Below are 14,970 nucleotides of genomic sequence, written 5' to 3' on the forward strand. Positions count from 1 at the left end.
AACTCAGTTTACATATCAAGGCACTTAAAAATACCAATAGGCTGAATTCAATTGTTTTAGGATGAAGAATAACTTTTTTTTTCATCTGTTCAAATGAATTCGTTATTACAAAAGAATCATTAACATCCATTTTCGTTGCAACCGCAACCAAGTAAAAAATAAATTTTTACTTGGGGGCAACTGAGTCTGATACCCCTGAATAAACTTCAGTAGAGCCAGTTAACTTCAGAAGTCACCCAATTAGTGATTGAAAAGTGCAAGTGAAGAGTTACAGCTGTTCCTGGAAAGGCTCCTGATGTTTGCTAGAGAACATTAGTGAACCAACAGCTTCATGAAGAAACGCGCCCAACAGGGATAAAGCTTTGGTGACGGTATGAAATAATATTCTCAGCTCTTAAAACTTAAGAACTTAGGTTTATAAACCTATTGATTCAATCCTTCATTTGAGAAGAAAATGGAACACCTGCAGCCTCTGACAGGACAGAGAAACAAGCTTTATTTGAAGCTGATATCTGACGAAAAGTAGCTGGAAAAAGCCAATTAAAACAGAGTCATAAGTCCCATTTGCAGCTTGCTACAAGACATGTAGTGGACAGAATGAAACGAGATTTTTGTCTCTAGTTGTGCAAAGTAAAAGGTTTGTAAATAGATGTGTTTGCAAACCTATTCATTCTTTCAGTTCACAGTTTAGTTTTATGTGGGTTTTATGTGGTTTACCACATAAAACTCCAACAAAACACAGGGACATTTGTAGTTAAGTCACACAATATGAAAAATGTCCATAAGTTATATGTTTTCAGGACGCTGTAATATACAGATCCCATTAAATACATTCCAGTTGGATCCAGATTATGACACAAATCTGTCAAAACCACTTGAGGATTTTAATACTCAACTCCTCAAAAGTAATTTGTCTGAGGAAGTCATCGAATTAACTTTTAGTCCCTCCATCTTGAGCAAACATGAGGCAATGCTAAAGAGAGGCACCTATTAACAGGAAGAAACCTAAAGCAGAAGCAAGCTCAGCATGGTGTTGATAGGACAAGATGGAAATGCAGAGGAAAAACAACAAGCACTGCGAAAGGAGCTCAGCATGTTCTTTCTTTACTATTTGTTATGCTTTTTGTTTTGTTTTTAGCAAAGAAAAAAACTTGTAGACAAACTAAATGGTGACAATGACTCTGTCCTGGAAGTCAGGAGTAATAATATCTTTGTTAAAAACAGAGTTTACCATTTGGACAAATGATTAAAAAAAATTATGTTGAATTTTTTTTTAAAAACAGAGTAGGAAAGCATGTGAACAAGCTGTTAAATGTACAAATCCCCCACAGGGTTGTTTCAATCTCAACAGCTTCTCGTGTGTTGCTGAGAGAAGAGAGTTTTTCCTTTAGTAGTGACTTTTCTGTTAAAGCATTTGGGTCATATTGGTGGGTTGGATTGCAGAGGCTCCCTGACTGTTGGGAGAATCATCCTCGACTTCAGAAGAGCTCTCCAGCTTAAGGTTCAACACCCTCGGGGGAGAAATGTAGGCTTTATAAGTCTTTCTTTTTTTACCCAGCATGCTCTTGCTTTTATTTACTTTGAACCTGTTTCGAGGCCTTTTTAGGATTCAGTTCATGATCCGCTGCTTAATATGTAAAGGTGGCGAGAGTTTAGTTTCTTTGTCTTTCAAAAAACTTCAGCATCAAACTAGAAGTATTTTAGGCAGTAGGGAAAGAAATCTCAGAAAATGATCAGTCGTCCAAGGCTTATACAATAAATACCACTCAAACATTTCTTTAAATGTGATTTTAAAGCATGTGCTGATCAACTCTTCAAACATCATATCTCTAATGCAAATGACTAAACATAATTGTTAGAAAATGTCCAGAAAGGATCAGATACAATGCTAGGAAAGGTAATGTCTTTTATTGCAAAATTCAATAAACAATCAAAATTGTGACTTTTGATTTTTATAATGCTACAAAGTCGGTAATGTGTAGGACAATATTTGGGTGGCGCAAACCAGGAACAGTGTCCCACAGTTTGGTCAAGAAAATCCAAAAGAAAAGTGTTAAAAACATATTTGAACAAGTCAGATTAATTTAAATGCTTTAACTTAGACTGTCAGGTTAACTGGTCTTTCTAAATTGCCTTTAGGTATCAGTGTGTGTGTTACCTTTCCTTTGTGTTGAGTTGTCGCACAAAATCCCAGCAAAATGCATTGAAGTTGGTCATTGTAATGATCCAACGCATGCTTCAAAAAGTCATGGGGTGTGAATAGTTTTGCAATGCACTGCAAACACAACTTTAAATGTATCAAAAATAAACAAAGCGATTAGTCTGTAGCAGAATGAGAAAAATCATACATTCTTAATTACCATTTCAAACGTTATTGTCACTTAACATTTGAGTGAAAATTACTAGAACCTGAAATGAGGTCACTAGTGCCTCTTGAGTGCCTCTTTGCATTTCTTCTCTAAATCACAGGGAGTTACAGGTGGCTAAAGTGCGACTCAAAAAGGTTTACGTAAAGTCAGCTCTCATTTTAAACTGCAGCATTTAAATGATAAATAAATAAATAAATGTTTTGGTCACTGGTCACTGCCATTTTTGCTCTGAGGCCACTGGCATTTTCAAAGAAAAGTGGCATCGACATTTCTAACCTCCCATTCCATCAGGTTAGAAAGGCTCCGTAAAAAATGTAAGAGCTTCATTTTTGCAAACAACTAAAGTGGCTTAGCCCATGCAAGAGAACTACACCGTCCCTGAAAGCAACAACACTGCCACAAATCTGCAATTTAAACAGCAATTTCCTCTATAAACAAAACAAACAAAAGTCCCCAAGGGAACACACTTTCAGCACCAATTATAAATTGCACAGTAAATAATAGTTTTCTTGAGGTCCGGACTACTCTTGTTGGACTACAATAATCTGAGTGAAACAAGGCATCTGCGACCAGCTGTCTCATTTTTCTTATTCGCAAAATAGACTTGTTAAACATCAGTAGAATGTGAGATGATATTTATGTAAAGGTCAGAACTTTAGGTGTAAATTATCAAACATCATCATATACATTTTTCACAATAGTTCACATTATAGATTTTATTTTCACATTATTCAATGTGCAGCTCATAAGTTAGAATATTATCATGAGTTTTTTAAAAAATGGAACTCTGGATCAAAATGCATTGCATGCTGTATCTTGAGCGTTTCTGTTACTTTTGATGAGCAAGGCTTGGTGCTGATGAAAATTCCAAATATTTTTCTATAGAAGGAGCATTACATAAGACCAAGCATACTAATATTTTAGTGGAAGGAAAAAAAGAAAAAGTTTTGTTTGATCAAATCCAAAGTCGGCGCAGTTGTCTATCAGGAAATGTTAAGTCACGTCAGTCTTCACTCTTCTGATGAACTTTGTTGGATGCATATTTCATTTTTCAGCAGGACTTGGCACCCTTAAGGACCGTCAGGTCCATACAAAAGGAAACTTATGTATACATAAACTGTTCAGTACAAGGACATACGTTTTTAGTAGGTCGACTTTTGTGTTAGGATGTTTGCTTTTTTTTTTTTTTTTTTTTTTTTTTTATATTGGTGTAATATTTGAAATTTCTGGGAGACTTAAGTTTTGGATTTTCATCAGCCGTAAGCCATAATCCTCAATAAGTGTCAGTTAAAAACAAAAACAAAACAACAAAAGTCTTTTGTCACAGAGTTGAGTAGCAGTACTGTAGCAAATGTGCATCTGACTTTAAAAAAATACATTCAGTTAGAATTTAAACAGTGATAAATTCCAGTCATAATATTATTAAATCTCTTCAAATGTGTTTTTTTTTTTCAGACTAGCAATAAAGTGCACAATTAGCGTGAAGCGACTTCAGCTTATGCACAACGAAAGCAAATTAACGACTGAAGCAGAAGAGCACCCACAGTTCCACGCCACAAGCATGACACTGCAGCGTGTTCTTCATTAACATTTCTAAATAGTTGCTGCTGCAGCAGAAAACCACAGAAATTCATGATAAAACATCGTTTTTAAACGCTCAGTGAACATGACGTTCCAGATTCCATCTTAAGCACAAATAAAGTCTCAGTTTTAATCGCAAACAGTCGTTTCAGTACGGATTCCGTTGCTGCACCTATTTACAATAAAACTCATTCTACGTTCTGACTGCTTTAAATCCTCGTTCTCCGGCTCCTGGCGCTGCAGAGGATGCCGAAAGGCTTTGGAGCGCCGAGTCTTTATTTGTCACGTTCTCAAAGCTGCTCCAATTCCGTGGCAGCTGATGATCGCAAACGGCAGATTTGCAAATCGAAAGCGCCCGAACGTTTTATTTGACTTGAGAAGAGCTGTTCGGAGGGAGCTCGGTTTGGATGGTTGAAATTTTCTCTCCAATAATTCCCAGGGAGCTCTCTCTGTGCGATGACGAGCATGAGGCTCCCCTCTCTGCCGAGCGCTGCTCTGAGCTGTTGTCTTCATCTGCGTTCACGAAGGCTTCCCTGCTCTGTGGTTTGATGAACTGCACGCTTAGTCTCGGCGCGACTGTGGCGGCACCCTGGTGGTTCGGTTTACGGAGACAGTGGGAGAGGGTGGAAACGCAGCTCTTCTTGAAGTTCTCATTCATGAAGGCGTACACGATTGGATTGTTGAAGCTGTTGAAGAATCCAATGGCCTGAACAATGGCGATGATCATGTTCAGGGTGACGCCGTCGTACTTCTTTTCCAGATCATCTAGACAATTGCATATACACAAGTAAATTAATTTAAATGCAGTTGTTAAAGGTGTAGTTTTTTATTTAAGGTTCTGTGGAATAGACATGAACAATCAGTATATTAGCATACCTAAAACCTCAGTTTGGGTAAGCAGAACAAAGCTCTGATTTCAGAGTTTACTTAACGGCTAATAAGGGCAAAAAAAAAAAAAAAGAAAAAGAAAATAAAAGTAAGAGCCAAAATTACTCTAACACCAGAGGAATGACATGACACAAAAGGTCACAGAATAGCCCAAAACCACACAAAGACGCCACTGACGTCGACCAGACTTTCTGGTGTGCAATGGCAGCTGTTTTGTTGTCTGAATATTTCAGTTCCTCTGTTTTTGTCACATTGCTTTTTGACTGGCTGCATCAGTCGATCAATCAATCAAGTGTATCTGTAAAAGCACATTTCAGCAACAAAGCAGTTCAAAGTGCTTAATATCACGAAAACATAAAAACATCATCCATGTCACCCCACAGAGATTTTGAGCCAAGACAATTCAACATGTTCAACATCCCCATCTTTAGGTGTGAGCAAACTGGATTCCTGTTAACACACTACACACAGCAGGAATATTTAATAAGATTCTTCAGATTGTCGGAAGAGGAACATCTGGACAAAAAATGGAACTGGGTATTAGACAAATAGATAAACTATGTCCACCTCTGAATGTCTTAAAAAAATAAAAACATTTATTTAAAGTGTCCTAGTCAAAATCTGGACTCTGACTGGGATGATGTTGCATGACCTGAAAAGCTAGAAAATCCATGAATGAGCGTGTAAAAATCCTTCCACAGCGATGTCAAAGACGCCTGTTTCTGCAAACACTTGATGGAAGTCTTCAGGAGCTAACGTTTTTTTCCACATAAAACCAGGTTGGTTCGACCTCCTGATGTTATAAATAACCATCTGATCAATGCTTTTTCATATTTACTAAGGTTAACTTTGCCTAAAGATTTCTTCTGTGTCACAAAAGAGAAGAAATTTTAGGAAGATATCAGGAGTGCAAATGCTTTTTCACTGCAAGACGTACATTAAGCCGTACTTACTGTACTCAAACAGCATGTGGACTGTGTGGAAAGGAGCCCAGCAAATGGTGAATAGCAGGACGATTGTGACCATCATTTTCACAGCTCTTTTCTTTTTCCTGTAAAAGGACACATTATCATTCAAGAGTAAACACTCATGTAGATGATAACGCGCATCTCAAATTTTACTACTCTAGTTTTTTAGTTTTTTAATAAAAGTGCACCAGTGAATTAGTCCAGCTCCTAACAGCCACCCAAATACCTCCGCTTCTACTTTACAGAAAAAAGAACACGTGATTATATTAAAGTCAAATTAATCAAATAATAAGATTATTACAGCCTATAATCCTTGGGTGTTCGAAGGCCAGTGGAGGTTTTGTCCACTTTGAAAGCGGATGGGCACTTCTTGTTCACAGCAGAGAAGCAAAGAAGGTCGACATCTAAGGAGAACTTTGTTAAAGAAAACCGTCAACAGTCTCAGCGCCTGCATTCTCCTATTACTTTGTCATTCTTGACATTCTCATTAAAAGCTTTTTAAAAGCACTATCTGCAAGGTGAGGATCAGTGAAAAGCTGTCATTATGTATTGCCCATGAACACGTCATCTTACCAAGGACTTACACTGATTGGTATACACTGGGTCCAATTGTCAATTTTACCATTTCAACAAAAAAACTAAAGTGGGGGATGCGAAAGAAGTTTCCATTAATTGTCTTCAAATAGCATCCATATGTCGATCATTACTGTTCATGGATTCAAACATTTATGTGGTCTACCTACCTCTTCTCTTCACTAACTTATCACATCAGCATGTTTTAAATACCAAGTCTTTTTCTGACAAAAGAGGCGTACTCACAGGCTGTAAATCTCACTAAACGTCTTGTTAATTGAAGTAAACCCTACCGTGGTACCCACCTGCAGATCTTGCCAATCTCCCTGTGGTTCATGGTATTCAGGACCGACGCGTCGCCCACCCTCTTGCGAATCCACAGCTCAATAGCGATGCGTGTGTAGAGGAACAGCATGGCTGCCAGAGGGAGCAGGAACAGAGCCACCATGATGAAGGTGGTGTACGCTTGTCTGTAGGTCAGCGAGCTCCAGCTCTCCTGACAGCACACGTGGTAGTGATCGTACAGGAAGTCATACTTCACCTGGGGATGAGTAGCGAGAAAAGCGCTGAGGCTGACAACTTGGATTAATAGTCATTTGTTGTCGCATAGAGTAGAATCAATTTTTGCTAAGCTTTGCTGTATTTATGTGAAAAATTGTCATCTGCCTTGACCTTCTCCACACAGTCGCATTGCAATGACAAGCTTTCACACAACCAAGTTCATCACTGAGACGTGGAAGGAAAAATAAGTATGCAGGAAGAATCTGAAAAGGTTCAGCCCATCGCACTCAGTAGTTTATAAAAGCAACTGCTACTGTAATTATATTTCATTGCATGTAGTCCAGGTAAAGTGAGACTGAACGACGAATGTCTGCAAAAACAGCTGGTGCTGCCACAGATTCTCAAATAGATTTAGATTTTCCCTTCGAATTAAAATTTCTAATACTTTATGCTTAGGGTCATTGTTCATTCAGAAGTTTTTGCATATCCTATATAAGCTTTTAGTGTTTGCATATGTAGTAAAATGGATTTTTGTACAAAAGGTTTCGTTGGGACAGTTGATGGCATGAACAGTTGATTGTTTTTGAGGCAGCAGTCGGAGACGACGGCCCAGAGAACCAAAAATCACCACTGCACATCAACTAAGGTAATCACTTTTACTGACTTCAGTGATGATGTGCTAGTCTAAGATAAATTGTTTGCTTGACACAGATCCATATGAAGACTGTGATTATCCAGTGAAATGAGGGAAGCTATAGAAGGCTGTTTAGTAATGGGGCGCTACGAAGGGCACTTACCTCTAGCTGCTGCACAAATAGCATCGGTGAACCCACGATTACAGAAGCCATCCATACAAGCCCTGTAGGAGTCATGCAGAAAAAAAGCCCACGTTATCTGAGAAAACAGTTGTTGCTTTGATAAAAACGTTTCCGTAAAATTGTAAAAGCAACCTTTTTGTCATCAGTGCCACTGCCCTTCCTTCTCACTTGAGTCACATGCTCCCAGGCAAGTTACTCAACATCTCTTTGATCTGTTTAGTGTAAAGCCACCATACTCAACTCACATAATCCAATGCTGGATGATTCCCTCGACTGCCTTTCAGGGTTGTATGAAAATTACATCAAACGAAACAGAACTGTTATTTTCACAGCAAACCTTCCATGTCATTTTGATTTTATTCATTTTTCTTAAAGATAAAAGCCCTCACCTCCAAAGATTACAGGAGCGTGTGTGCGCGTGATATGTTGAAAATAGTTTACAGAGGAGCATAAAAGGTAGAAAACATAAACATGGGAACTTTCAAGTGAAACACAATACCAAGCATCTTGTACGCTCGTTTAGACGAGTACTGCCGCCTCATTTTCAGAGGGAAGACGATGCCCTGGTATCTCTCAATGGCGATGCAGGTCATTGTCAGGATGCCTGTCACTATGGCTGTGGTCTGCACAAAAGGAACTGTCTTGCAAACGAGAACCCCTGCAGGCAAAAGCAAAGGGGTAAAACAGATAAGGTCCAGAAAAGCAGCAGAGGTTAATGAAGAACCGTGAGGAAGGGAGGTCTGTGACAGGAAACAAAGGCAACCTCGTCATCTTTCCCCACAGCTTGAGGTGGGGACCGTCTCCCGCTAGACAGCAGTAAGTGGACACATTTCACAGATAACGAAGTACGGGCTTTACCCTGACGCACCCTGAACTTTTTGTGGGAAAAGACACAGGTGCTTTCAGCTCTCCGTAGTCTTACTGCGATGTGCTGCTGGGTACATCTTTGTTGGTCACGTCGTTCAAAGCACAATTTATTTTCCAACTAGCAAAGGATGGGTCACCTAAGACAAGAGATCATCTTTGATCCATCTAAGGAAGCGGTTCTCAAACCCAATATGTTTTAGTCAAACTTCTCCCTCCTTAAAAGTCCAACAAAAGATGTTAAATGACACCACCATACTCACGGAAACAGTTTTTTTCTCCTTCTAAAGAGCTTAATTTTTCAAATGGAAATTTATGTAAAGGCAAATGTAAACCACATTTTCCATGTCCAATTTGTATTTTTCCCCACAGAGTCAATGTTACATAGAGCCACCTGGTCTTTATTTGCGTCATCTTTGCACATCTACAGCCTAATAGTTTTGCAGCTTTGTCCTTATAGCATAGCTCAAGTTTATTCAAATTGAACAGCGGGCATCTGTTGGATTTAGGTAGCTTGACAAGGCCGTCACACAAGTTTGCAATGATGTAAAGGTCAGATTTGTGGCGTGCACAACTAATAGTTTTCCTTTTGTCAGGTTTAAGTGTTTTGCCTCCACCAGCGTTTGCTTTTTTTCCCCCATATTTGCTGTGTCCCATAAATAGACATAGAGCAAACTGGATTTCATTTCTGTTAGAGACAGCTTTCTTCTTGCCACTGGTCCATAAAGGTCAGATTTGTGGAGTGCACAACTAATAGTTTTCCTTTTGACAGATTCTTCGGCCCCCAATGTGGATCTGCACAGCTCCTTCAGAGTTGTCTTTTTTTTTCCTCCTGCTGCTTATCTGACCATTGCTCTCTTTGTGCAGGTTGTCAATTTAAGTGGGTGACCTTGTCTGGGTAGGTGTCTCGGATTCTTTCTATTTTAAGACGATGACTTCAACTGTCCTCTATGAGATCCTGTCTTTAGTATTGCTCGATCGATATGATGTTTGTTCACTAATGCTGTCTGACTAACCTCCATTTGCTTCACAATTTATAAGCTCCTTTGTGGGGGTGTCTCATATCAATTTCCATTTCCAATTTTTTTTGCGGGTTACGGATTTGACCAACTGGTCAGCTGGAGCCAGAGGTGCTACATCGCTCGTATTCTCAGACGTCTGACTCAAACTGATATGCCCTTTTTTCTTTTATCATTTTCTGAGACTCTGGGGCTTATTTGTCATTTCAGTGTATTGGCTACAGCGGTGCCTTGGGTTTCCCCTTCCTTGAAGGCATTCTTGTCGCTTTTACATGCTGGCCAACAATTTACTTTGAAGTGTGTTCTGAATCATAACTTGAGTTAGTGGCTTCAATCATACGGCAGCTGAAACAGTTGTTGTATTGTGTTTTTAACCCCCTGCACTCTATTGTTGTGACTGCACCTCAAACCAGCTCATAGCCAATGCTAATTAGCATATTAAATACATAAACTCATAATTGCTGTGTTATATTCACATGAAAAAATATTTAAAATCTGATTCACTGTAAAAAGAAAAAAACATTTTTTTGTTAATAGTTGTAAATAAACTTATGCAGTAAGGATTTGAACAGGATGTCAAGGCTTGCTACCCAGGTCCCACCTCCATTGTAAGGTGAAACTTCTCTCAGTTGTGACCTGATGTTCACAGCAAAAAAAAAAAAAAAATATATATACGTATATGTATATAATCAAAAAGTTAATCTTTTTCTGTGATTCAATCCACACAATTATTCAGGCACTTTCTGTTCATTTTCATAAAGTCTTAAAATGAAAAATAATCCGGGTTTCGCTTTCTTGGAGGAATTATATTGCACAAGATGAAAAAAAGTGTTTAAAGACAGAAATGTCACCACACTGAAATGTTTGTGCAGTCATATTCAATAAGTTAGAACCTTACTGAAAAGGGTCGCTAAGTGGTACACTTAATATAAATTAATTATACTGATGTTTTCAAGCCTTTAATTCTGTCAATTATGTTTTTTTTTTTCTTCTGCTTACAGCTAATTAAAACAGCATTTAAGGTTAGAAAATGACACCAGACCAATAAAAAACTGTTAAATACATAATCAATCAATCAATCAATCAAATTTTATTTGTATAGCACATTTCAGCAGCAAGGCATTTCAAAGTGCTTTACATAATTTTAAACAGTGAGAAAGAAAAAGAAAGTAATAAAAAGATAAAAAGAAAAGATAAAATCACAGCCTAACAGGACAAGGCCTCCAGCCTTGCAGCACCAGGCTCCGTTCGCCTGTTTCGCGAAAATTTTGCGCTAGGACTTTCGCTGTCCTACGCGGATTTTGTGCATTAATTGGTTACCTGTTAGTCTAGAATTTACAGGGTTTTATATACGCGCAATGACTCCCAGTCACTCGCAAATACATAGAAGGCATCAATTGCCATAAGCAACTGTAAACAGGTGGGTTTTAAGTTGAGATTTAAAGGCACCCAGTGTTTCAGCTGTTTTACAGTTTTCTGGAAGTTTGTTCCAAATCCGTGGTGCATAGAAACTGAATGCTGCTTCTCCTCGTTTGGTTCTGGTTCTGGGGATGCAGAGCAGACCAGAACCAGAAGATCTGAGGGGTCTAGATGGTTGGTACAGCAATAACAGATCTTTAAGGTATTGTGGTGCTAAACCGTTCAGTGATTTATAAACTAACAACAGTATTTTAAAGTCTATTCTTTGAGCTACAGGGAGCCAGTGTAGGGACTTTAGAACTGGTGTTATGTGCTCTATCTTCCTGGTTCTAGTGAGAACGCGAGCAGCAGCGTTCTGGATCAGCTGCAGCTGTTTGATTGATTTATTAGTCAGACCTGTGAAGATGCTGTTGCAGTAATCAATGCGGCTAAAGATAAACGCCTGGATGAGTTTCTCTAGATCCTGCTGAGACATTAGTCCTCTAATCCTGGAGATGTTCTTCAGGTGATAGAAGGCCGACTTTGTGACTGTCTTTATGTGGCTCTGAAGGTTCAGGTCAGAGTCCATCACTACTCCCAGGTTTCGGGCCTGATCCCTGGTTTTCAGTTGTAATAACTGAAGCTGAGCATTGACTCTAGTTCGCTCTTCTTTCGGTCCAAAGATAATAACTTCAGTTTTGTTTCTGTTCAGCTGGAGAAAGTTTTGGCACATCCACACATTTATCTGTTCTAAGCATCTGTTCAGTGATTGGATGGGTTCAGAGTCACCTGGTGACATCGTGATGTAGAGCTGTGTATCATCCGCATAGTTATGGTAGCTAATCCTATTTCCTGCTATAACCTGAGCCAGCGGGAGCATATAAATATTGAAAAGAAGGGGTCCTAGGATTGAGCCTTGGGGTACCCCACATGTGACCTTTGACCTCTCTGATGAGAAGTTTCCAATTGAAACAAAGAAATTCCTGTTCTTTATGTAAGATTCAAACCAGTTGAGCACTGGACCAGAGAGTCCGACCCAACTCTCCAGTCGATTCAGTAAAATGTCATGGTCAACAGTGTCGAAAGCTGCACTGAGGTCCAACAGAACCAGCACTGTGGTTCTCCCACAGTCTGTGTTTATATGGATGTCATTGAACACTTTTACAAGGGCCGTCTCCGTGCTGTGGTGAGCACGAAAACCAGACTGGAAGGAGTCAAAGCGATTCATTATTGTTAAGAAGTTATTTAATTGTTTAAAAACTGCTTTTTCAATAACTTTGCTGATGAATGGGAGGTTGGAGATCGGCCTGTAATTCTGCAGTAGTGATTTGTCTAGATTGTTCTTTTTTATCAGTGGTTTGATAACTGCTGTTTTCAAAGTCTGGGGGAAAACACCTGAAGACAACATAATGTTTTAATGCTGAAATGTTTAATACCTGCTAAAAGCAAACTGGGCTCTTCATTCCCAAATAAAATACTAAACATATTTTAATCTGAAAACTTTGGATTGCTAAGTAAAAATGCAATTTTTCTTGTCCTTAGTCCAGGTTTTTGGCGTCTCTGGCTTACAAGAAGCTTAGTAAGCAATGTAACCGTTGCAGCTTTGTGAATATCCTCCAAATTCTTGAATGAGCTTTGAGTCACAACCTACTCCAGGCTGTGGTTCTCTCTGTTGCATGTGTACCTTTTCTAAAACAGATTTTCCTTCCATTCAACTTTCTTTCACTATCCTTGGACGTAGCACTGCGGTATCCACCAGCTGCTAAAGAAATAATCTTTTATTGCTTGGTGATCTTCTGGACAGTCCTCAAATAAGCCATCGCCATTTTTAGGCAAAAACAGTCTGTGTGAATCTTTTAGATTTCTTATCAGTTTTTTTTTTTTTTTTTTTTGTCAAACTGTATTTTTCTGAGAAGCTGCCTAAAATAAATCATGTGTGGAATGAACATATATTAAATATGCAGTTGTAGTTTATAAATTAGAACATACATCCCAATGAGTCTCGTTTGTAAAATTAAAAATGTGACAAGCTGTACATTGTTCATTTCTAAGTAAAGTTTACTGTCATTATTATTAGTATTTTACTTTTGAACAATTAACAGTGGCTACAAGATGTTGCTTTTATAACCAGGAGATGCTGATTAGCTCTTCAAAAGCTCAAATAACACCTGGAAAACCACCAAATGAATGGATGCAGAGCAGGACCAAAGAGCAGAGAGATAAGAAAGAAGTTCAAGCCATCTGTTGCATCGACCGAAATAGTGAAGGATCAGATCCCTAACTCCAACATCTCTCTGCTGCCTGCCTTTCTGACCATACAGCCAGACAAAGATTTAGAGAGGAGTTGCAAAAGCAAATGAGGTGGATTAGCAACAACTGGTGGTGCATCACCATCCATTTGAGGATACTTGGATCATATGAGTTAAGGCAACATCTATTTTCCCTCTGTCATAAATAAAGCATGTTGATTCATTTGAATTTGAATATTAACTTTACAAAATAACCTTTTGCATGTTACTCTGATTTATTGTATTATGCCTTTATTTTATTGGGTGCAGAACGAGGGATTTGCATCTTCTTCTTAATCATGTTATTTGTTCATGCTTAGGAGAGCAGGTGATTTTTTTTATATAACTATTTCCTTCAACTGCGCTGACATGCAGCCACCTGACAGGTATCACATTTTCTGCGAAAAAAAAAACATCTTTATGACTTCTTTTTTTTTTCACACTGCAAAACGCAAGTTATTTCACACTGAAGCTCACCTCCAAACCATTCAGACGAGATGTTCTGCAACAAAGTGAAAGGTATGCAGAAGAAAGTGATGAGGAGGTCGCTGACCGCCAGGGAGCAGATGAAGATGTCCGTGGCCGTCTGGATCGCCCGCTTCTTCAGAACTATGTAGATAACCAGACTGTTTCCAGCCAGAGCCAGGACGAAGATCACCACGTACATGATGACGAAGGTGGTCTTGGCGCTGTACGGCAGCTCGGGGATGTAGACGAGCGGCTGGATGTTGTAAGTGTTGATGAACTCCTGGCGGCTCAGGTTGTAGAACTGGAGCATCTCCTGCAGCACTTCGGGGGTGATTTTGGAGGAACCCTGTCCCGAATCGGTCGAGGCTGCTGCCATTTTCTCTTTGCAAAAGTGTCTATAACTCCGGCGCGAACTTGGTGGTGGAGGAGGGAAAAAAAAAAAAAAAAAAAAAAAAGAATAAATCCCAACTCTTCAGAGCGCAGGCAGCATCTTCATCCTACAGGTGCGTGTGAATGTGGCGCTGACTCTTTAACCCAGCACAGACAGATGCTGTCGCTCCTGCAGATGCTTTTCTCTCTCTCTCTCTCTCTCCCTGTCTCTCTCTCTCTCTCTCTCTCTGTCTCTCTCCTTTTTTCTTTTTCTCTTTGTCAAACATAAAATTCAAATGAAGATTCAGGTATATATATATATATATATATATATATATATATATATATATATATATATATATATATATATATATATATATATATATATATATGCTTGATTTTCGGAATTTTACCGTTTCTTACGAGGTTTGCTATGAAATAAACGCTGTTTAAAATGTACAGACTGTAGAAAAACTGCATCACCGTTTGGTAATGTGAAAAAAATGAGATCATAATCAAAACGTTTCTATTTATAGTTTGACATTTGCAATCCAACTGAAAAACAACAATAACAAATTTTACAAATGAAATAAGATAAAATTTCACATGGTGGAGCAATTGCAGATTCAAATATTCTCTGAACTCTTTCCACAGGGTAAGAGCTTACAATCTGTTTTCCCTCAGTGCCTCTGTTTCCTACTGTTGAACACCTGCTTTCCATCTGCTCTTTTATTTACCTGCGTAGCATCAAGTAATTAAGTTCCCTGTATTATTATTCTCAGTAATGTCAGACTCAGTTCCTCTTATTGTCTTCACTCAGGTTTCCTGTCAATTCCATTCTCTGGATGAACTTTTTCACCCTCTCT

The 14,970-nt window shown here is 38.8% G+C and overlaps 1 protein-coding gene across 1 annotated transcript; it reads right to left on the reverse strand.

Annotated features, from left to right (window-relative positions):
• Positions 1-4,213: 4,213 nt before the first annotated feature.
• Positions 4,214-14,406, reverse strand: qrfprb (pyroglutamylated RFamide peptide receptor b). The gene is made up of 6 exons (XM_014974134.2): positions 13,745-14,406; positions 8,198-8,356; positions 7,678-7,739; positions 6,685-6,920; positions 5,792-5,889; positions 4,214-4,715 (listed from the first exon to the last, which is right to left on the reverse strand). Exons 1-6 carry the CDS (start codon positions 14,109-14,111, stop codon positions 4,315-4,317), a joined length of 1,323 nt encoding a protein of 440 aa, XP_014829620.1. The 5' UTR covers positions 14,112-14,406; the 3' UTR covers positions 4,214-4,314.
• Between the last annotated feature and the right edge of the window lie 564 nt (positions 14,407-14,970).

The sequence above is a fragment of the Poecilia mexicana genome, unplaced genomic scaffold (genome assembly GCF_051168715.1).
Source record: "Poecilia mexicana isolate PSO_F unplaced genomic scaffold, ASM5116871v1 scaffold_19, whole genome shotgun sequence".
Lineage (NCBI taxonomy): Eukaryota > Metazoa > Chordata > Actinopteri > Cyprinodontiformes > Poeciliidae > Poecilia > Poecilia mexicana.